This window comes from Lepidochelys kempii, chromosome 24 (assembly GCF_965140265.1).
Source record: "Lepidochelys kempii isolate rLepKem1 chromosome 24, rLepKem1.hap2, whole genome shotgun sequence".
Classification (NCBI taxonomy): domain Eukaryota; kingdom Metazoa; phylum Chordata; order Testudines; family Cheloniidae; genus Lepidochelys; species Lepidochelys kempii.
Genome location: NC_133279.1, coordinates 13,193,371 through 13,217,236, shown reverse-complemented (window position 1 = coordinate 13,217,236; position 23,866 = coordinate 13,193,371). Strand labels below are relative to the sequence as shown.

General features: G+C 49.8%; 1 protein-coding gene across 1 annotated transcript in view; it reads right to left on the bottom strand.

Annotated features, from left to right (window-relative positions):
• Positions 1–4,339: 4,339 nt before the first annotated feature.
• LOC140902927 (IgGFc-binding protein-like) overlaps positions 4,340–23,866 on the bottom strand; it is a 31,812-nt gene continuing 12,285 nt past the window's right edge. Inside the window, exons 9-16 of the mRNA XM_073323510.1 lie at positions 17,757–18,330; positions 16,705–17,282; positions 10,406–10,976; positions 9,080–9,675; positions 6,663–7,236; positions 6,216–6,409; positions 5,555–5,696; positions 4,340–4,743 (exon numbers count right to left, since the gene is read on the bottom strand). Coding sequence (XP_073179611.1) covers positions 4,340–4,743; positions 5,555–5,696; positions 6,216–6,409; positions 6,663–7,236; positions 9,080–9,675; positions 10,406–10,976; positions 16,705–17,282; positions 17,757–18,330 — 3,633 coding nt within the window. The remainder of the gene's footprint in view (positions 4,744–5,554; positions 5,697–6,215; positions 6,410–6,662; positions 7,237–9,079; positions 9,676–10,405; positions 10,977–16,704; positions 17,283–17,756; positions 18,331–23,866) is intronic.

Below are 23,866 nucleotides of genomic sequence, written 5' to 3'. Positions count from 1 at the left end.
AGGAAACTACAGGCCCGTTTGTTTGATCTCAGTTGTATGCGGGTCTTTGAAAAAGAAAGCAATAAGGAAACAGAGGTAAATGGTAATTGTGATAAAATATAACATGGTTTTACAAAATGTAGATCATGCCCGGCCAACCTGATCTCCTTCTCTGAGAAGATAACTGATTTTTTAGCCAAAGGAAATGCAGTAGATCTTATGTACCTGAATTTCAGTAAGGCATTTGATACTGTTCCATACAGGAAATTATTAGTTAAATTGGAGAAGATGGGGATTAATATAAGAATTGTAAGGTGGATAAGCAACTGGTTAAAGGGGGTACTACAACAGGACATATTGAAAGGTGAATTGTCAGGTTCGAGGAAGGTTAATGTGGAGTTCCTCAGGGATTGGTCTTGGGATCAATTTTATTTTACATTTTGGCCACACTTTGGCACAAAAAGTAGGAGTGCAGTAACAAAATTTGCAGATGACACAAGACTGGGGGGGTATTACCAATACGGAGGAGGACCGGAATATCATACGAGAAGATCTGGATGACCTTGAAAACTGGAGTAATAGAAATGGGATGAAATTTAATAGTGCAAGGTGCAAGGTCATGCATTTAGGAACTAACAACAAGAATTTTTGTTATAAACTGGGGATGTATCAGTTGGAAGTGACAGAGAAGGAGAAAGACCTGGGTGGATTAGTGGAGCACAGGATGGCTAAGAGCCACCAATGTCATGCGGCTGTGAAAAAAGGCTAATGCAGTCAGGAGAGGTATTGCCAGAAGCAACAGGGAAGTGTTAGTACCATTATACATGGCACCAGTGAGACCTCATCTGGAATACTGTGTGCCATTCTGGTCTCCCATGTTTAAGAAAGATTAATTCAAACTAGAATACATGTAGAGAAGGGCGACTAGGATGATCCAAGGAATGGAAAACCTAACTTATGAGACAAGATTCACAAGAGCGTGGCTTGTTTAGCCTAACCAAAAGAAGGCTGAAGGGAGATATGATTGCTCTCTATAAATACATAAGAGGGTTAAACACCAGGGAGGGAGAGGAGTTACTTAAATTAAGCGCCAATGTTGACACAAAAACAAATGGACATCAACAAGTTTAGCCTTGAAATTAGATGATACCCATCACAGGAGTGAAGTTCTGGAACAGCATTCCAAGGGGAGCAATAAGGGCAAAACACCTTACTGGCTTCCAGACTGAGCTTGATAAGTTTATGGAGCGATGGTGTGATGAGACTGCCCACAATGGCATGTAGCTGATCTGTGAGTGGTAGCAGCAATGTCTCCAACAGCCAGTGATGGGACACTAGATGGGCAGGGTTCTGAGTTACAACAGAGAATTCTTTCCCAGGTGTCTGGCTGATGAGTCTCACCCATGTGATCAGGGTCCAGCTGATTGCCATATTTGAGGTCAGGAAGGAATTTTCCCCACAGGTCAGATTGGCAGACTTTAGAGATTATTTGCCTTCCGCTGCATCTTGAGCGACAGGTCACTTGCTGGTTTAAACAAGTGTAAATGGCGGATTCTCTGTAATTTGAAGTTTTTAAATCAAGTTTTGAGGATGTCAGTAACTCAGCCAGAGGTTAGGAGTCGGTTACAGGAGTGGGTGGGCGAGGTTCTGTGGGATGCAACATGCAAGAGGTCAGACTAGATTAACATCATGGTCCCTTCGGACCTTAGAGCAGTGGTTCTCAACCCAAGTCCACAGGTCGCTGTGGCCCATGTGACATCCTCTAGGCCATACAGGTAGTATATATAGTGTGTGGATGCAGCACATATAACACCTAGAGAGCTGCATATGCGACCCACAATGGGAAATAGGTTGAGAACCACTGGCTTAGAATCTATGATTCTATGAGTGTCTTAAACTGTCACCATCTTACCCCAGCTCCCATGTGTAATCAGTGGACGTTAGATACTCCAAGTGACAGGCACCTTAGCAATTCCAGACAGACAATTACTGTGGGTACAACAGAACCCAGAGTCCTGATTTCCCAATCACTGCTCAATCCCAAACCACTCGATCACGCCCCCTCCCAACACCAGGGCTAGAACTCAAGAGTGCTGAGCCCCAGGCTCCCCGGTCTAACCAGCGGACCATAAACCTTGGCATACAAATCTGTACTCACGGCATCTGGCCAGCTGTCTCCATTCCCCAATCCTGACCCCCTCCAACTGGCAGGCGTCCGCATAGGCCTTCAAGGCCTCACACAGGGCCTTCCTGTAGCCGTCGCTGTGGCACAGATCGTACACGCAGTTGTCCAAGTAGACTGTAGGATCCACCTTGGTGTGGCACTGGCTGAAGGGCCCATCTGAGACCTTGGCTATCAGGCCACACGAGGCCTCTTCCTTGTACTTTCTGGCTATGCTGGCGGCACAGGGCCTGCAACCTCCAATGCAATCGTGCCAGCAAAACTGATCCCCATCTTCCACTGCCCAGCTTTTCCCCAGGGCAGCGATACTGGGAGCCAGGTCCCCGTCTGGGGTCCAGAAGTCATCGGAGGGGTCCCCATTATAGTTGCCACACAGGCCGCACAGGCTGTCGTAGAAGTCATTAGGGACGGTGACCCTCAGGTGGTTGTTCCAGTCATAGGACATGCTGAGGTTGAAGTCGGTGCGGAGGACGAGGGAGGTGCCGCTCTGATAGAGCCGAAGGGTCCCATTGTTCAGGGAGATGGGTAAGTGGGCCCTGGTGTTACTCATCTTTGCAGTGAGAAAGAAAGGGCAAAGGTCACAATCGAGTGCACAGGTCTCTCATTTACATACTGAGCTCTACTCTGATATAGTTTTTCACTAGTATTTGCCTATTCATCAAAATCAAAAGGGGTTTGAGAAGATTGTTCCTTTTCCAAGGAGTTCTGCTGGAAACAAGGCCAATTTCAAAACCTGTCTGTTTTTTCCTGCCACCAGCTCCTCAGCAGCCTGCTGGGTGGACTGACCTGGAGCTGGGGCTCCATTTGTCTTCACAGAAAACGTTGTAATTTATGAGTTTCATTCCATATTGGAATGAAGCTAATTTTCAAAATATTGAAATCTTTCTGCCAATGGAATTAGTTTTCTCAGGCCAGCTCTATCTAATGTGATGTTTTAATTCAAATTTGGTTCCAGTTTGTGTCCAGAGTCACTGGAAATTGTGATTTGGCCCCATTGCTATTCATAGGATTTTTCCAAACAGGTCCTATATTATATCCATGATTGTGTTGTAGCCTGTTGTAGACAAAAGGAGTGAGGATTCGAATGAGTGGGAAGTACGCTAGGGGATGGGGGCTGCATTGGTTAGAACCATTAGGGAGCGGCTCTTGTGGGAACAGTGCTGCATGGGTGAGAGCCCTTAGGAGGAGCACCTGAGGGGCAAGAGGTCTCAAGGAGCTGTCTGCAATGTTCCAGGGCCCCTGAGGTACCTCAGGTTGGAGCAGGCTCTGTAGGGCAGAACCCTGAGCTGCCTAGATGTGCCTCAGTTTCCCCATATCTTAGAGTTCAGGCAATGTCCTCCCGGATCCAGGAGTGGGGATTCTCCTCAGGTGGGGTCTCAGAGGGATCCCTGTTACATTAGAAACTGCTGGGGAATTTGTGGTAGGATGGACTCAGCGGAGCTGGGATTTGCCCGCAATAGCTGAAATACTGGCCCTGCTCTTGAATGATGCACTGGGGATAGGTTATGACCAAATGCTCAGGTCTACACTTTATCTGGCATGCAGATCCCATGTGCTTGAGACAGAGCTGACAGCTCCTCACACTGAGTCAGGCACCCCACACCTTTCAGTACAGCACCCTGTAGTGCCATGCTGTGACCCTGAGGGATAGCGCCCTCGACTGACCCGCTCCCCACATCACTCCCTGCCACACAGCACCTGCTAGATAGGCATTGGGGTCAGCAATGACTTGCCGGGACAATGTTCCCTTTTAGGTGACCCACCCTGCTCCCTGCAGCTCAACACAGTGGCTGCTGGCCATTGGTGTTGGCACTGACTCCGAGCACAGGGTGCCCCCTATTAGGAAGCCTACCCATCCGCTAGCACAGTGTTGGGACTTAAGGAACAGCACTGACTCAGCAGCAGAGCACACCCTACTACTTCAACAAGACGCCCCACTGCAATGCCTTGGATTACTTCATTGGAAAGGTAGCCTAACTACTGACCACACTGGGCCTTGTCTACATTGGGCGTAGCCTGGGGGCTGCTTTAAATGGAGCCCACTGGCTGTGGACCCATAGGGGGCATTGGCCAGCTGGGCACTGTCAGGGCCCATCAGCTCCCAGCCACTCTCCTTTGCCTGCTCTTTCCTACCCACAACATGCCCCATCAGTGGTGGGAGCTGCAGTTTCCTGCCCTCTATTTAGCAAAGCCTACAGGGTGGATATAGGAGTAGGGTGGACGTGCGCGCCCAGCACTCACCCACACAAAGCCGGCTTCAGCCCTGTCTGCTGTGACAGTGACTCCATCCACCTGGACAGTCACTGACGCAATGTAGAAAACCTGTGTGTTCCCACTGTTCTCGCTCTTGGCCATGACATGGAAGGAGGACAGGCCGGAGGCATCCCTGCAGGTCTTGGCCACGGTGTAGGTGCAGTTGCCATGGAAATCATACGCCCGGCCATCGAAGGTGTGGTAATGAAAGTATCCCCTGGCCCTGCACGTGCCCCGAGAGACTGGCACACACTTTGGCTGCTCATTTATCATCTTACAAATAGTTCCTTCCCTGCAGCGGACCACACTGCAGGATGGCTTTGGAATAACTAGTGGGGAAAGACAATAGAAAGACAAGAAACAGCAGACTAATCAGTAACATCTATCTATCTTTCTATCTCTCCCCCCACAGTCAACGTTATATCTATCACCATGCACTCCTCTGTCTCTCTTCCTCTATGTACGTATCCGATGAAGTGAGCTGTAGCTCATGAAAGCTTATGCTCAAATAAATTTGTTAGTCTCTAAGGTGCCACAAGTACTCCTTTTCTTTTTGCGAATACAGACTAACACGGCTGCTACTCTGAAACCTATCCCCATACACACTTCCTTTGCATCATTCACAAACCTCCCGCGAGTCCCATGCTGAGGAAATCTCTGCATGTGTGTGACAACAGCAAAACCAGATCCTGTGTCTCCTTCCCCGCAATGCGCGGCAGAGGTGGTTCAACACCTGTGGGCATGATGCCGGCATCGATCAGGCAAAGGGTTGTGGCTGGGATGTGATGGGCACTGACAGTGCCCAGCTGACTGATGGCCCCCACAGCCAGTGGGCTCCAATTTAGAGCAGCTCCTAGGCTACAGCCAGGGAGAAGACCTACGAGTGTAATCAGCCCCCTGACAGCTGCCCACTTGGCTCTGCTGTGCACATCAGAAGATGGATGCAGCAGAGACGAGTGTTTCCAACAAGTGTTTCCATTTTTCAAGTCAAAATTCTGTAATATTATGGATCAGGGTTCCAGGCTAAATAAAAGGGGAGAGAGAGAGTGAGAAGGGTGAGGAGACATAATTGAAATGACTTTACTCACTGCTTATGGAATAACCCCTCGGGTCATGTTTCAATCAGTGACTCTCCTTTACCTTGGCCGATGCAGTCCATGACGCCGTCTCTGATCTGGCAGGTTTCTCCACTGGTGCAGCTGTGAGCTCTGCAAGTCACCCCTCGGGCAGGAACGCAGGTGCAGCTTTGCTGGCACTCATTTCTCAGGACCGTCTCACTGGGCTGATGGGATGTTTGGGAAGGAGGAAATAACGCAAGGTAAGTGGAAATGGTGATTTATAATAATTCCTGGCGGTGCTAAACTCAGAGCTGTGTGGTGAGGCATGTGAAAAACTATTGTGTCATTGGACTAGATGACCTCCTGAGGTTCCTTCCAACCCTGATATTCTATGATTCTAATATTATTTCTGTTAACATTAAAGAGAGAGGCTTTCTAAAGAGCTAAGAATTTGGCTGAGGGACAGGACAATGCCTAGGTTTTAACCTCCCATCTCCTACTGACTCACTGGGTGGTCTTGAGCAAGTCACTGCCCCACTCTGTGCCTCAGTTTCCCCACAACGGACAAAGGGAATTAAATCTTCTTGTCTTTCTTGGTGCTTTGAGCATTAACAGAGCAGGGATGCCAGGCTGGATAGACCAATGCTCTGATCCACTATAGAAAACCCTATTCCTGATTAGTGTAAGGATTAAGATATGTTAGAAAAAAATTTAGATCAGACCCAGACTGCTTGAGGTGGTACCTTGTAATATCTCCCCTGTTCAAAGCACCCACAGTTCTCCGGAGTCACACAGCCCTGGCCATCGAAGAGGAAGCCCTTGTCACACTGGCAGCCTTCAGCACAGGTCTCTGGGCAGTCCATGATGTCTCCAGAGCAGGTGGTGGTGCAGAGGTCAGCGCAGACCTCGTAGTGGCTGTTGGCTGGGCAGCTCACAGCTTAAATAGAGAGAGAAATAAAGGATGGATGGAAAGATCTCACACCACAGCCTAGAGGGACTGACATGAAGGAGAGGACAGCAGGACAGGGAGGAGAGGAACAGGGCGCCTTTCTAAGGGAACATGAGATTGTTGGCTCCCACCCAGAAGACTTCCAGAAGAAGCCCAGAGGCCTGGAACAAGATGCGCAGTAACACTGACCCCCTCCCTTCCCCAGTGCGTCCCAGAGCTCCTACACTGTGGGTGCATTTACCGCAGAAGGAGGCGCTCCTCCAGGGCTGCATGGTGACCTTCGCCTCTTGGCAGGCCGTCACGTAGCTGTGGATACTCTGGCACAGGACCTGTGCATCCCCGTTTCCCAGGCACACATCGTACAGACAGTTGCTCTGATACACGCTGGGGCTGACCGCGCCGTGGCAGGCTGTGAAGGGGCCGTCAGGGTCTGTGAGCAGCCCACAGTAGTTGCGCCCTTTGAAGACATCCTTCTTCTTCTCTTCGCAAACTGGACAGCTGTTTCCAGCACATCTGTCTGTACAGGATGCTCCTGGGATCTCGACTTCCCAAGCAGAGCCAAATGCTGCCACATCAGGGGCTGTCCTGCCACTGGGGAGCAGGAACTCCTCGTCCTGCTCTCCATTGTAGTTCCCGCACAGGCCACACGTCTGGCCCTGGTAGGTCCCTGGGATGGTGACTCTGGCCTGGTATACCAAGTCGTAGCTCACACTGAGGCCAAAGTCAGTTTGCACCAGGACATTAGTGCCGTGCTGATATGCTCGGAGCTGCCCATTGACCATTATCATGGGGAGATTGTGGGATACCCCGTCCACCTGGAAAAGACAGCACATTCCCCTATGAGCAGGTAGGATGGACACTGCTTCATGGGTAGGGGCTATGGACAAGTTTTGAGATTCAGTTCTCACTGACACCATGGGTTAAATCCAGAATGACTCATGACTCCCGATTTCACTTTGCAATGGTTTGTCCTCACCTTCCAAGCTCTTGACATTGTCATCCTGACCTACATTTCTGATCTCATCTCCCAGGCACCTCCCTCCCTCCTGATCCTCTCTCTCTATCTTCCCCAACTCCTCAACCCATATTTGGCCTGCTCCTTCTCATGCCAAGTCCTGGACTCAGAACAGTCTCCTACTTCTTCTCCATCTCCCCCGCTCCTAAAAACCCACTTCCTTGGTGACGCCTCCTTCCTTCCCCTTCCTCTCCTATCTCAAACAATTTCCTATGCACTGTGTTCAATTTGCCCCAAATTAGACTGCAGGCTTCACAGGGCACTATGCCATGGGACAGATTCTTCAACACAGAGGCCAATGGAGATCTAATGGGGAGGAATTTTACCCCATGTTTGCAAAATGTGAGGTATGTGGAGGGGGTTCACCAAATAATTAATACTCATAAATAGGGGTATAACCAACAAGGGAGGCATGCTGGAGATTGCTCATCTCACCCAAGAGAAGCCTTGACATAGCAGCATCCATGAGTAGCACTTTCTACCATTTCTACCCATTCTGACAGAAGATGACCTGGCTTCAACCATTCACGGCTTTGTCGCTTCCCAGCTGGACTATATTGCAAGGTGGTATACCCGGGCATGAAACATTCAGCACTTAGGAATATTCAAGTGCTGCACAACTCTGCAGCATGCCTCCTCAGCAACACTGGCAGCTGTACACATCAAACCTGTCCTCCACTCCCTACCCTGGTTTTACATAGAACAAGGAATCCAGTTCAAGTCCTCAGTCCTTATCCCAAGGTGCACAATGGCCTGGGCCCAGGCTATCTAAAAGATCAATTCAATTTTCAGGTAGAAGACTGTGGTTGACAACTTCTTTCCATTGGCACAATGGAAATCACATCAATAAGGAAAACCTTTGTCTCTGCCAGAGACAAAGCTTTATTAGGAGTTGGTCCAAGTCTAGGGAATGAACCGTCTCAGGAAGTAAGGACCCTCACAAACCTGACCACCCTCCTTTCCAAGTGCAAGGTGTGTTCTTCGACCACCTTTCTCCAACATATATATGGTAACATGCGTATACATTTATCATTATAAAAAAATCCACAACAAAACACCCCACTGCACACACATCTTTCCTGGGGAGAGGAGGAGAGAACAAACATGTGGCAGATGTTAGTCACGTTGCTTAATGTATTTCTGGGAGGGGCTCAAATACCATGTGGATGAGCTTGGTATATGTACCTTCTGGCACAGTAGCCTGCCTCTCAGTGACTCGCCGCCTGGGGCCAGCCAACCCTTATTACTAAGTAGGCACATCTGAGCAGGAATCATATGTGTCCCCTGAAAGAAAAGCAGGAAGAAGCCAGGTTCCTGGTCCAGCAGAGAGAGTTCTCAGGGAGAAAGAGGGGAATAGAGAGGCTGCTGGCAGTGAGTAGGCTCCTGCACAGAAACCTGAAAGTAGGGGAGTGAGACGGCAGTCAGGCAATGCCTGGGAATGACCAGATAAGGCGGTGACTGGCTGTATGTGAAAACTCCTATTTGAATGACACCCTTAGGAGGGCTGTTGCTATTGGACTTGTAAAAACCTTTTGTGAATTGTTGAGTCCAAGAGGGGAAGCTGAGGCAGGCCACATGCAGAAACCTCGGGCCACAAAGGGACTCTCAGAATGATCTAAATGAGGATCTGGAGAAGGACTTACCATGATGAGCCCCTGTTTGCTCTGCAGCAGGGTGAGTGTGATCCCATACACCTGGATGGACACCAGCTTGGCCATGGACACATTCCCACTGCCCCAGGATTCTTTCTCTATGCTGATAGTAAATGGTGTAAGGTGGCTGGAATCGGTGCAGGTCTTGGCCAGGATGTAGGTGCAGGTGCCTTGGAAGTCAAAGGGGACCCCGTCGAAAGAGAGGTAGTGGGGATGGCCAGAGGCAGAACAGGTCGCAAATCCAAATGGGTGGCATTTCTGGATGCCGTCCACCACCCTGCATTCCTCACCAACACTGCAGGAGAAAGCCTTACATACAACTTCCCCACCAGCCTGACACACACACTGCTCCTTGCATGAACCGCTCGGGTGGAAGGTCTCCCCAGCCTGGTAGTAAAATCCCCTGTGGAGGCATCCGCACTGGGAAATGGGGACGCAGCTGTCGCCACTGAGAACAAAGCCCTCGTCACACACGCAGCCTTCCTTACACTGGGTCGTGCATTGCACCGGGGCATAGAGATTGCTGCATGTCAGATCGCAGCTGCTGCTGCAGAATTCATAGTGACTGTTCAGGGGACAGGACGGAGCTGTAATTAGAACAAAGAGTTAGCTCACATCGTGCATTGGCAATGTGCACAACGAACCATCACAGAACATGCAATTTCATTTAGGCTCCTAATTTTCTATTTCCTTGGTTTGGTTAATTAACAAAAGGCAGCATGTGTAATCCAGTTCAAGGTCTGGTTAACTGGTTGCTCCAAAGAAACCAGGCAGTGGGATACAGATAATCTCTTTCCTAAAGCTAGCCTTCCAATTTGGACCAAGGTAAAGGTGTAGGAAGTGGAGGGCCCATGGACCTGGGAGTGTTCTGCAGAGCTTTTCACCACGAGCTTTTTGTTTAGAATACAGGTCAGTCATGCCTAAAACTCCCTCCCAGATGATGGTTTATGGGAGATGAGTCGGTGGGTTCCCAGACCTGTTCCTAGTGGACAGACATCTCAATTAGTGAGTCACCACCATGTCCCAGCTCTAATTATGTCCCAGTCTCAGCAGATAAGCCAAGAACTAGATGGGCTATGAAGGGCACTACTACATCCCCGGACAGCGCCTCTCTGGCCTGGGGTGCAGCACGTGGGTAGGGGCGCAATGAGGGGGCAGCTCCTAGGGCCAGTGCCTGTGCTGTGCCCATACTTTGGGCTCCTGTGACCATGAAGAAATGTTCTACGTCACTTGATGAGCTCAGCATTTAAACCAACATCTACCAGCCAACTTGGAACAGGGATCCCCAAGGGGCAGCGATGAACACGGGGGACTCACAGCAGAATTTCGTAGTCCTCCAGGGATGCACCACAGCTCCAGCTTCCTGACATGCCTCGGAATAGCCAGCAACTGCCTGGCAGACGTTACTCTCCCGCCCACTGAGGACACAATAGCCGTACACACAGTCTATGAAGTATCCTTGGGGCTCCACTTTGCTGTGACATCCTCTGAAAGGGCCACTCTTGTGGAGGATGAGCCCACACTGCCCTCTGCTACCTCGTTGTTGTTTTTCAATAGCCTCTACACTTGCGCATGGGGGTATCGTTACTGCAGAGCATCCTGGGAGGTCGCCCACCTTCCAGCTCTGGGCAAAGCTGATGGGGTTTGGTGCCAGCGTGCCATCCCTCATGAGCATGTCGTCCTCCCTGTCAGTGTTGAAGTTGCCACACAGACCACACACGGCTCCTGCGTAGGTAACTGGCAGAGTCACCGTGGTGCGTCCTGACCACCCGGCATAGGTAATTCTGAGGCCAAACTCTGCCTGGATCACTGTGGCCCAGCCCTTTCTATACACGGTGATTTTCTTATCAATGAGGTTGAAGGGAAGATTCATCAGAAAACTGTTCACCTGTTAAAGCAAGACACATGAGATGTGAAACATCGCTTGCCTGTGGTGGAACCTCTCACCCCAGCACAGAGCTCTGGCCCATGATTACAACAATAATCCACCTCTGTTCAAATCTTCATCCAGTCCGGCCTGCTTCCTTCCCTACAGCTTGCCTGAATCCAAGCTCTAACCAGACTTGTATTCCCCCTGGCATTAGGTATTGCACTTCCCTCCTCTCTCTCCCCCAGTGCCCCAGGTTCACACCTCTGCTGGATGCTATTGACACTGTGAAGGAGTGCTCACCCCACACCTGCCCTTGAAAGGGTTAAGGTGGCTAGACAGGCCAATTAAGCATCTAAGATGCATCTGGAGGAGGAGCCAGGGAGCAATGAGAACTAATTAAAGGCTGAAGCTCACCTGAATAGGACAGGTGGGCTGGTATAAAGCAAGGTAGCTGAGGGCAGAAGGGGGCTGCAGGGAGGAGGTCTGCAGTCACTCTCTCAGGCTAGGGAGAGCGGGGGCTTGGCCAGGAGGGAAGGGTAGAGAAGGAGATTGATAGAGGCAACATAGGAAGCAATCCAAGGAAACAGAAACAAGGCATGGGACAGGGTAGACCTTAGCTGCTGGTTTTAGGGTCCATGGGCTGGAACCCAAAGATGAGGGTGAGCCCACGTTCCCCTACCAGCCACTGGGGATGTGGCACCATTGAAGGGCAGTGTATTGGAAGACTGCCTGGGACAGTTGGTGACATTTGGTACACAAACCTCCCAGAAAGGAGAAACTACAGTGACCCAGCCGGAGGGCCAAGCCACAATGAGGGAGCCATCGAGTCCGGGTAGAGAGAAAGTATCATAGAGTGAGCACGCGTAGGTGGGGCTTCAGAAAGGCAGAGCTAATTCCAGGCTGCAGCCACAAGGAGGTGCCGCATTGGGGATGAGAGCACTCTGTGAAAGTGTGGACACTTGCGGATGGGAGGGAAGAGGTAGATGTGGTATATCTTGACTTTAGTAAGTCTTTTGATACTGTCTCACATGACCTTCTCAAACAAACTAGGAAAATACTACCTAGATGGAGCTACTATAAGGTGGGTGCATAACTGGTTGGAAAATCATTCCCAGAGAATAGATATCAGTGGATCACTGTCAAGCTGGAAGGGCTTATCAAGAGGGATCCTTCAAGGATCAGTTTTTGGTCTGGTTCTATTCAATATCTTCATTAGTGATTTAGATAATGGCATAGAGAATACAAGGATAAAGTTTCTGATGATACCAAGTTGGGAGGGATTGAAAGTGCTAAAAAAGGATTCTGGTAAATTATTTTTTGACAAATAGATTCCTTACTAGGCATATTCATACAGAACTCTGTGTAATTCACTTAAATTACAATACAGAACTGTATTTTCTGCACCTGTCAGAAGCAATGCAAAGACTTGGGGGAGTCAGGGGTAACAGAGGACCTCAGGGAGAGAGAAGGAGCCTAGGAGTGACCCTGGAGGGTGTTGGGTGTGGGTGGGAGGTTTTTCTTTGTGGGGGGGTGAGATTGTTAGGGTGTTGGGAAGCCTCCCCCATGAAGACCCTGGATGACCCCAAGCCTCTCTCATTCAGTCAGGCATGTCTGCCCCTGTCCCCACACTCCTCATCCCCATGGGTCTCTGCAGCCCCCCTCCCACAACCCCAGGCTCAACACTGTCACTCAACTAGCTCCTGAGCCCACGCTCCAGTCTGTCTCCCCCACAAGTCATTCTGAACCCCAGTCTGTGATGCGCCCCAGCAGCCCTGTGTGCCCCAGTCTGTCCTAAATTGGCTCCACGGGCAAGGTGCTGCTCATGGGGCAGTTCTGAAGCACTGGGCTTAGAATTTAGTATTTTCCCGCATAAAATACATTGAGAAAATACGATGAAGTGAGCTGTAGCTCACAAAAGCTTATGCTCAAATAAATTTGTTAGTCTCTAAGGTGCCAAAAATCCTCCTTTTCTAATTATGCGAGAATTTCCCCAGGAGTAACAAATGCAAAGTGCTCCATTTAGGAAAGAACAATCAGTTGCACACATAGAAAATGGGAAATGACTGCCTAGGAAGGAGTACTGTACAAAGGGATTTGGGGGTCATAATGGATCACAAGCTGAATATGACTGAACAGTGTAACACTGTTGCAAAAAAAGCAAACATCACTCTGGGATGTATTATCAGGAGTGTTGTAAGCAAGGCACAAGAAGTAATTCTTCTGCTCTTCTCTGTGCTGATTAGGACTCAGTTGGAGTATTTTGTCCAGTTCTGGGTGCAGGAATAAGCCCCCTAACATCTTGGTGCCGGTGACTCGGATGCATCGCATTGGATAGGTGAGTGGCAGCCTGTAAGTCCCCCTCCCCAACAGTCCGCGCAGCTGCTTGGAGGGGGTATCGCGAACTCTCGTGATGGTAGTTGCGGGTTCTGGCAAGCCAGGGTAAAGGATTTTTTGGATAAATGGATAAGGGAGGACCAGGGCCCATACCAGGTACAGGGGTCAACCTGGGATAAGATTAAAAAGGAAATGGAGGAAGTGTTAGGGGACCCAGAGGTATGGGGGGTGGCTGAGGAGCCCACCCTCCTTGGTATATGGGTAGGGGAAGAAGGTCCCTGCCCATCGGGACTGAATGCCTCCCAGGGAAAAGAGGCACTTCAGTCTGCTTGAGAGGTTTGAAGTAAGGGCAGCATTATGGGAAGCTGCCAGAAATCTTTCAAGTTTGGTGCTGCTTCAGCAAGGGCTGCTGAAGGGTTGTAAATTAGTTAGGGGTAGTGAAAGATGATTTGACACAAAAGGGTTTAAGGTCAAAAGCAGAGTTAACAGACCACCTTTAGAGACTGGATCTGAGACTTGGTCCTGGGGGAGTGGAGGAAAAAAAAAATAAAATAAAAGTTTCAAAGTGCAACCTGCCTTTCCACACTCTTTTGTTTTTCTGAAGTTTTAATGGAGGGTACTTTGGATACTTATGTGAGATGTCAAGAAGGAAGTTTTTGTTTAATGATAAAACCCAGTTATATACATGTAACTGTATGTGCAACTCTGTGCAGTCACATTGGATGGAAGCTTGGTAATTAAATTATCCAAGGGGGTCAGGTAGAGTGGCTACTACCACCACTACGCTTCTGTCCCCAGAAGCCTTTATAGCTATTCTGAGGGAAAATGGGCCCTTTTCCCACAGAAATGGTCTATAGGGGACTGCTGCAGGCAGCAGGCAGAGAGAGAATCCGAGCAAAATTATTTGACTATTGGGTAATGTAATCAAAATCACTAAAGGATGGAAGAGGTTTCTTTTGGAACTTAACTTGGCTGCCCCTAGTTGTGTCTAGTTGTACAAGATGGAAGTGTAATCGGGGTACAGTTGTGTAAAAAGAGTAATTACAGTGCAAGGGATGTTAGGCAAAACAGAATTTTGTGTGTGTGCGCACAGGTAAAAGAAAAGGAAAAGGGGAGGAATGATGGGAACACTGAGCCTTGGGATGGCTCTGGGGGATCAGATTGTTGCTTTGGTGGGTTCTGCATGAAAACTCTGTAGGCATGGGGGAGGCAGTTATACCTTGTGTAAAATTAATTTGGCTAATATGATGTTATGGAGGTTAAACTATATGGAAGGAATTTGCATTTTCCCAGGACATGTGCAGTGTATATTGGAAAAGGAGTAAAAGAAATGCAAATAAAACATGGTACTTCATTAAAATCCTAATAGGGCTCCAAAAGGAGCCACAATAGGTTGTGCTTTCTTTTTCAGATCGCTGTGTTTTGGAGCAGGAGATGAAAGTGGAAAGTAATCAGAACTCTGGTGGAAGTAAAATGCTTCCCTTTTAAGACAGTGTCTGAGCTGCTAACAGCTTTGGATCCAAAAGCAAGCTAGTAAGCCTCTGTGTGTAAATGCAAATTACCTAGCTGATGGGCACAAAGGAGCTGCAAATAATGAATACATCCGGTCAGCAAACAAGCTACTAGAAGACTCAGATTATGGCCCTTCAGGAAAGGGAGGTGAAAAAAAAAAACAAGTTAAGCCTGAAAATAAGGGGGACAGGTTAACCTTAAGGGGGGTGTGTGTGTGTGTGTGTACAGTGCTAAAATCTGAAGCTGTGTCTCAGCTATTACCTGAGAATAAACTTAAAGCTTGGTACAGCAGAGAAACTATTGCAAACTTGGTCTGTTGTACAAGAGGGGAAACTGAGGTACACCATCTCATGAATTTCATAAATGACCAGTGAGTGGGGTAATTCACTAGCCTGACTATAGAACAAAATAAGGACAGTCTGGAGGTAATTCTTCTGTTTTTCCTGAAAGTAGCAAGGACATTCGTAAAAGAAAGTGGTATTATTATTAAGCAATAATCTGTCCCCACCATGGGGAAGGAAATTGTTTCTTTTGGTTTTTCAGACACTCTACAAGCAAGCTGGCGCCAGCGGGAAAAATAACCCAGAATACCATGGATCTATGTTTTGTGTTGTTTGTCTGTGGTGTTTGTCTTGTTGCTAGCATTGTTGTGTTTTAATGAACAGAAAACCTCATGATGTGGGTGGGGGATGGCTTCCAAAGGCTGGCCTTGGGGGGGAAGATGTGTATGGGAATGCAAATTCTCAACTAGGAGGCCAGCATCTGTGTAATAGCTACCGTGGTACCTGGAAATGGAATGGCAACTAAGGTGGCCCCCACAAGCCCTATGGAAATAATGAGAAGGGGAGGAGCTCACTGGAAATCAATGGGGGTGTGGGTGGGGGTGGGCATGTGGGTGTGTGAGATGGGAACAGGGAATGGGGGTAAGAAAATTGGAATCATGTTTTGCTAAAGGGGGAAATGGGAACAGGGAATGGGAGTAAGGAAGTTGGAATCATGTTTGGCTAAGGGCAGGAATGGGAACAGGGACACACGTGTAAGGCTTTGTGGTGTCAGAGCTGGGAAGGAGGATACTAAGGAAGGAAACTGGAATCATGCTTGCTGGAAGTTCACCCCAATAAACATCGAATTGTTTGCACCTTTGGACTTCGGGTATTGTTGCTCTCTGTTCATGCGAGAAGGACCAGGGAAGTAAGTGGGTGAAGGAATAAGCCCCCTAACACCACATTTCAGGAAAGATGTGCTTAAATTGGATAAAGTCCAGAGAAGAGCAACAAACATGATTAAAGGTCTAGAAAACATGACCTATCAGAAAAGATTGAAAAAATGGGTTCTTTTAGTCTGGAGAAGAGACGACTGAGAGGGGACATGATGACAGTTTTCAAGTATATAAAAGGTTGTTACAAGGAGGAGGGTGAAAACAATTTCTCCTTAACCTCTGAGGATACGACAAAAAGCAATGGGCTTAAATTGCAGCAAGGGTGGTTTAGGTTGGACGTTAGGAAAAACTTCCTAACTGTCAGAGTAGTTAATCACTGGAATAAATTGCCTAGGGAGGATGTGGAATCTCCATCATTGGAGATTTTTAAGAGCAGGTTAGACAAAAACCTGTCAGGGATGGTCTAGGTAATACTTAATCTCGCCATGAGTGCAGGGGACTTGACTAGATGACCTCTCAAGGTACTTTCCAGCCCTATGATTCTATGATTCAGACACCTTCTCACACATCCAAAGTGTAACCACATCACCCCAATCCTTAAATATCTCCATTGGCTCCCTGTTGGTTACAATTCACCCTATATTTCAAAATCCTTCCATGCACTGTCTGCAACTTTTCTGGATCACACAGGTGACTTTCCACAAATATTTTAGAGAGACAGAGACAATTTGAGAAACTCACCAGGACTTTCCCAGGGAATTGATTGCTGATCCTGAGGTTGGTCTGATACACCTTGATCTGTAGAGGAGCAGTATTGTTTGCCTGGAAGTTGACTTCAAAGTCCACCAGTCCCTCCGCCTTCTTGCACAGGGCCGTGAGCTGGTAGCGGCAGGTGCCTTGGAAGTCGTATCTCTGTCCATCAAAGGTGGTGTAGTGCAGATTCCGTGTCACGGAGCAGGTGGCATAGCTGGAGGGGTAACAGCCCCGTACGCCGTTCACTAGCCCGCACCTCTCCGAGTGTTTGCACGTAGCGGCTGCGCATTCGACCTGTCTAGTGGCTGCATCGCACATGCACCGTGTCCCACATGCCTCATCAACCCAGAAGCTCTCGTTGGGGGCATAGGGACGCCCCTCGAACTGGCACCCACAGCCGCCCTTGGGGATGCATTTGCCCTGGCTCAGCACAAAACCGTCCTTGCACTGGCAGCTTTCCACGCAGGGGTCTTGGCAGCTGCTGGGGGCTGACTGGTCCACACACGTGGCTGGGCAGGCTGTTCCACAGAGCTGGTACTGGCTGTTCTCCAGGGGGCACGCCATGGCTGGGGAGTGAAGGACCCACAGATTTAACAGCAAGTTTCTCTCCATGCAAAAACCGTATTTAAAATAGACAGAGGGGAATGTAGCTTGTGGGGTCTGAGAGCCCTCAAATCCCAGTGACCTGAACAGGAGGTTAGGGTGCTCAGCACACTGCCGGAGGTGATTAGCACCTTACAGGATCAGGTTCATGGTAGGAAGAGTGACTCAAAAACAGGCATCATTTTACCCCAACCATCCATGTGTTATCAGTGGACATTAGATACTCCAAGTGACAGGCACCTTAGCAATTCCAGGGACAAACAAATACTGTGGGTACAACAGAACCCAGGAGTCCTGATTTCCCAATCACTGCTCAATCCCAAACCACTCGATCACGCCCCCTCCTAACACCAGGGCTAGAACTCAAGAGTGCTGAGCCCCAGGCTCCCCAGTCTAACCAGCAGACCATAGACCTTGGCATACAAATCTGTACTCACAGCATCTGGCCAGCTGCCTCCATTCCCCAATCCTGACCCCCTCCAGCTGGCAGGCATCCGCGTAGGCCTTCAAGGCCTCACACAGGACCTTCCTGTAGCCGTCGCTGTGGCACAGATCGTACACGCAGTTGTCCAAGTAGACTGTAGGATCCACCTTGGAGTGGCACTGGCTGAAGGGCCCATCTGAGACCTTGGTTATCAGGCCGCACGAGGCCTCTTCCTTGTACTTTCTGGCTATGCTGGCGGCACAGGGCCTGCAACCTCCAATGCAATTGTGCCAGCAAAACTGATCCTCATCTTCCACTGCCCAGCTTTTCCCCAGGGCGGTGACACTGGGAGCCAGGTCCCCATCCGGGGTCCTGAAGTCATCGGAGGGGTCCCCATTATAGTTGCCGCACAGGCCGCACAGGCTGTTCAAAAAGACCCTGGGAACAGTGATCCTCAGGTGGTTGTTCCAGTCATAGGACACTCTGAGGTTGAAGTCGGTGCGGAGGATGAGGGAGGTGCCACTCTGATACAGCCGAAGGGCCCCGTTGTTCAGGGAGATGGGTAAGTGGGCCCTGGTGTTATTCAGCTTCATGGTGAGAAAGAAAGGGCAAAGGTCACAATTGAGTTCACTAGTCTGTCATTTGCAAAGTCGCCCCTACTCAGATTAGCAAGCAGTGCAACCTGGACCCAAATCTGAAGCAGAATTACTTTAAAACATCAGATTAAATAGAGCTGGGTGGAGAAATGTAATTCTTTTCGGAGGATTTCAATATTTTGAAAGTTGTTTAATAATGGAACCACACTTTCAAAAGTCGAAACTTGGATCCTAAATTCTTAACTTTGTTGCATAGTAAAAGTCATGGTTTTAATAAAGACACTGGAGTTATAGATTATTACAGCAATCTGTAACTCAATAACCCACCCTTTTTGTCCTATGATGTCAGTGGGTTTAACCACTTATGCTAAACAATCTCTTCCACCTTGTATTTAGCTATGACACTCTGGGCTCGTCTACATTTGGAACACTGCAGCTGTGGAAAATCCACACCCCTGAGGAACACAGTTATACTGACCTATTCCCTGGTGCAGGGAGCGCTATGTTGACAGGCAGACATCACCTGTTGACATAGGTACCACCCGTCAGGGCATGGCCACACTACAAAATTAAGGTTTCAGAGTAACAGCCGTGTTAGTCTGTATTCGCAAAAAGAAAAGGAGTACTTGTGGCACCTTAGAGACTAACCAATTTATTAGAGCATAAGCTTTCGTGAGCTACAGCTCACTTCCTCAGATGCATATCGTGGAAACTGCAGCAGGCTTTATATATACACAGAGAATATGAAACAATACCTCCTCCCACCCCACTGTCCTGCTGGTAATAGCTTATCTAAAGTGATCATCAGGTGGGCCATTTCCAGCACAAATCCAGGTTTTCTCACCCTCCACCCCCCCACACAAATTCACTCTCCTGCTGGTGATAGCCCATCCAAAGTGACAACTCTTTGCACAATGTGCATGACAATCAAGTTGGGCTATTTCCTGCACAAATCCAGGTTTTCTCACATCCCCCCCACCTCACTCCCATACACACACAAACTCACTCTCCTGCTGGTAATAGCTCATCCAAACTGACCACTCTTCAAGTTTAAATCCAAGTTAAACCAGAACATCTGGGGGGGGGTAGGAAAAAACAAGGGGAAATAGGCTACCTTGCATAATGACTTAGCCACTCCCAGTCTCTATTTAAGCCTAAATTAATAGTATCCAATTTGCAAATGAATTCCAATTCAGCAGTTTCTCGCTGGAGTCTGGATTTGAAGTTTTTTTGTTTTAAGATAGCGACCTTCATGTCTGTGATTGTGATGGAAAAGAAGCCCTTGAGGAATTCCACCATGATTTCAACAATTTCCATCCCACCACCAACCTCAGCCTGGTCCAGTCCACACAAGAGATCCACTTCTTGGACACTACAGTGCTAATAAACAATGGTCACATAAACACCACCCTATACCGGAAACCTACTGACCGCTATTCCTACCTGCATGCCTCCAGCTTTCACCCTGACCACACCACACGATCCATCGTCTACAGCCAAGCTCTGCGATACAACCGCATTTGCTCCAACCCCTCAGACAGAGACAAACACTTACAAGATCTCTGTCAAGCTTTCTTACAACTACAATACCCACCTGCAGAAGTAAAGAAACAGATTGATAGAGCCAGAAGAGTTCCCAGAAGTTACCTACTACAGGACAGGCCTAACAAAGAAAATAACAGAACGCCACTAGCCGTCACCTTCAGCCCCCAACTAAAACCCCTCCAACGCATTATTAAGGATCTACAACCTATCCTAAAGGATGACCCAACACTCTCACAAATCTTGGGAGACAGGCCAGTCCTTGCCTACAGACAGCCCCGCAACCTGAAGCAAATACTCACCAACAACCACATACCACACAACAGAACCACTAACCCAGGAACTTATCCTTGCAACAAAGCCCGTTGCCAATTGTGCCCACATATCTATTCAGGGGACACCATCACAGGGCCTAATAACATCAGCCACACTATCAGAGGCTCGTTCACCTGCACATCCACCAATGTGATATATGCCATCATGTGCCAGCAATGCCCCTCTCCCATATACATTGGTCAAACTGGACAGTCTCTACGTAAAAGAATAAATGGACACAAATCAGATGTCAAGAATTATAACATTCATAAACCAGTCAGAGAACACTTCAATCTCTCTGGTCACGCGATCACAGACATGAAGGTCGCTATCTTAAAACAAAAAAACTTCAAATCCAGACTCCAGCGAGAAACTGCTGAATTGGAATTCATTTGCAAATTGGATACTATTAATTTAGGCTTAAATAGAGACTGGGAGTGGCTAAGTCATTATGCAAGGTAGCCTATTTCCCCTTGTTTTTTCCTACCCCCCCCCCCCAGATGTTCTGGTTTAACTTGGATTTAAACTTGAAGAGTGGTCAGTTTGGATGAGCTATTACCAGCAGGAGAGTGAGTTTGTGTGTGTATGGGAGTGAGGTGGGGGGGATGTGAGAAAACCTGGATTTGTGCAGGAAATAGCCCAACTTGATTGTCATGCACATTGTGTAAAGAGTTGTCACTTTGGATGGGCTATCACCAGCAGGAGAGTGAATTTGTGTGGGGGGGTGGAGGGTGAGAAAACCTGGATTTGTGCTGGAAATGGCCCACCTGATGATCACTTTAGATAAGCTATTACCAGCAGGACAGTGGGGTGGGAATAGGTATTGTTTCATATTCTCTGTGTATATATAAAGCCTGCTGCAGTTTCCACGATATGCATCTGAGGAAGTGAGCTGTAGCTCACGAAAGCTTATGCTCTAATAAATTGGTTAGTCTCTAAGGTGCCACAAGTACTCCTTTTCTTACTACAAAATTAAGTTGATCTGATTTACGTCAGCATAAAGCCACCTCAGTGATTACATCGCTTGTGCATGTCTACTCTTTGCTCCTGTGTCTGTGCAATATGCAACCTCACCAGGAGCACTTGTACCGATTGTACTGTCAGTGTGGGGCATTGTGGGATGGCTTCTGAAAGCCAGTAACAGTCCATGTAATCCACGCAGTATCTACATTGACATGGCGTCGACCTAACTACATCGACATTGACTCTAAACCTCTTATGGAGGTGGAGTTATTAAGTCGATGTAGCAGGGACTGTTATGTTCGAGAGTGAAATTTTACTGGAGACACTTATTGGTCGAGGTGAACTGCTTTACACTGACCTAGCACTGTAGTGTGGACTGCGTGGAGTACCTACGCCAACAAGAGAAGCTGTCCTGTCGGCCTAGGTAACATCTTCACTAGGTGCTACAGCTGTGCAGCTGCACTGGTGCAGCTCTGTAAGTGTAGACAAGCCCTTACGACGACTTAATTACATTGCTTGGAGTATGGATTTTTCATGCTCCCGAATAGGGCTGGAGCACACATAAAAAACAAATAGTGGGTGCTGAGCACCCTCTGGAAGCCCTGTGGATCAGTTCCTCCCCCTCCCTCCCAGTGCCTCCTGCCCAGTGCCATCAGCTGTTCCGCGGTGTGCAGGAGGTCCTGGGGTGAGGGGGAGGAGTGGGGCCAAGAAGGGGTGCAGAGGGGACAGGGGCTTGGGGAAAGTGGTGGAGAGGGGGGAAGGAAGAAGCAAGGCAGGGGTGGGAGCTGGGGAAAGGGGTGTAGAGGGGTTGGGGCACCCCCCTGGGAACCAAAAAGTTGGCACCTATGTGCCTCTGAGCGACACATCTGGGTTGATCTAATTCTCTAGCATAGACCAGCCCTGAGTACCCTTCCCAGACCTGAAGAAGAGCTCTGGGTAGCTGGATGACTTGTCCCTTTCACCAACAGAAGTTGATCCAATAAAAGACATTACCTCTCCCACCTTGTCCCTGGGACCAGCATGACGACCACGACAGAGCAAACAGTTCAAAAGTTGGAATTTTGAGGGCAAGGGGGCTGCATCAGTTAGAGCCATTAAGAAGTGGCTACAGGTAGGGAGCTATGTCACCTAGAGCCATTAGGGAGAGGCTCCTGCAGGGGAGAGGGCCACGTCTAGGGTTGTCAACTTTCTAATTGCAGAAAACCAAACACGTTTGCTCTGCTCCCTGCCCTGAGGCCCCACTCCTTCTCAGAGGCTTCGCCTCCGCTCATTCCATACCCCCTCCCTCTGTCGCTCGCTCTCTCCCATCCTCGCTCACTCACTCATTTTCATTGGGCTGGGGCAGGGGGTTGGGGTGTAGGAGGGGGTGAAGGCTGGGGGTTTGGGGGTAGGAGCGGGCTCCAGGCTGGGTTCAAGGGGTTTGGAGTGTGGGAAGGGGCTCAGGGCTGCAGAAGGGGGTTGGGATGCAGAAGGGGTGAGAGCTCCAGCTGGGGGTGAGGATTCTGGGGTGGGTCTGGGGATGAGGGATTTGGGGTGCAGGAGGGGGTTCTGGGCTGGGGCTAAGGGGTTTGGAGTGTGGGAGGGGGCTCTGGGCTGGGGCAGGGGGTTGGGGTGCAGGAGGGGGTGAGGATTCCAGCTGGGAGTGAGTATTCTGGGGTGGGGCCAGGGATGAGGGGTTTGGGCTGCAGTAGGTGGCTCTGGGCTGGGGGTGGGGCCGGGGGGTCTGGCGGGTGGGAGGGGGCTCTGGTCTGGGGCAGGGGATTGGGGTGTGGGAGGAGGTACGGGCTCTGGGCTGGGGTGTAGGCTTTGGGGTGGGGTCAGAAATGAGGGGTTCAGGGTGCAGGACGGGGCTCCAGGCTGGGGCAGGGGATTGGGGTGTGGGAGGGGGTGTAGGGTGTGGGCACCAGGAGGGAGTTTGGTGCAGGAGGGGGCTCAGGGATGGGGCAGAGGGTTGGGATGCAGGAGGGGTTGCGGGGTACGGGTACCAGGAGGGAGTTTGGGTGCGGGATGGGGCTCAGGGCTGGGGCAGGGGGTTGGAGGTGTGGGAGGGAGTTCACGGTGTAGGCTCCGGGCGGCACTGAGCTCAGGCGGCCCTGTCATTTCCCAGGGATGGAGGAAGTCCGCGTGACTCCCGGGAAATGGCGGCATGTCCCGGGGCTCTGTGTGCTGCCCCCGCCTGCAGGCGCTGCCCCCGCAGCTCCCGTTGGCCACGGTTCTCTGTCAAAGGGAGCTGCAGAGCCGGTGCTCGGGGCGGCGCCTGCAGGCGGGGGCAGTGCGCGGAGCCCCCCTTGCTGCCCTTCCGCGTAGGAGCCGGAGGGACATGCCGGCTGCTTCCCAGGAGCTGAGCTGAGCTGGGCACGGTGCCTGCCTGCCCCTCAGCGGCCAACCAGACTTTTAGCAGTCCAGTCAGCTGTGCTGACCAGAACCGCCAGGGTCCCTTTTCGACCGGTTGTTCAGACTGAAAACCGGAGGCCTGGCAACCCGAGCGCGTCAGTTAGAGCCGTCGGGGAGCGGCTCCCGCGGGAGAGGGGGCCGCGTGGGACAGAGCTGTCGGGGAGCGGCTCCCGCGGGGGAGGGGGCCGCGTGGGACAGAGCCGTCGGGGAGCGGCTCCCGCGGGGGGAGGGGACCGCGTGGGACAGAGCCGTCGGGGAGCGGCTCCCGCGGGGGGAGGGGACCGCGTGGGACAGAGCCATCGGGGAGCGGCTC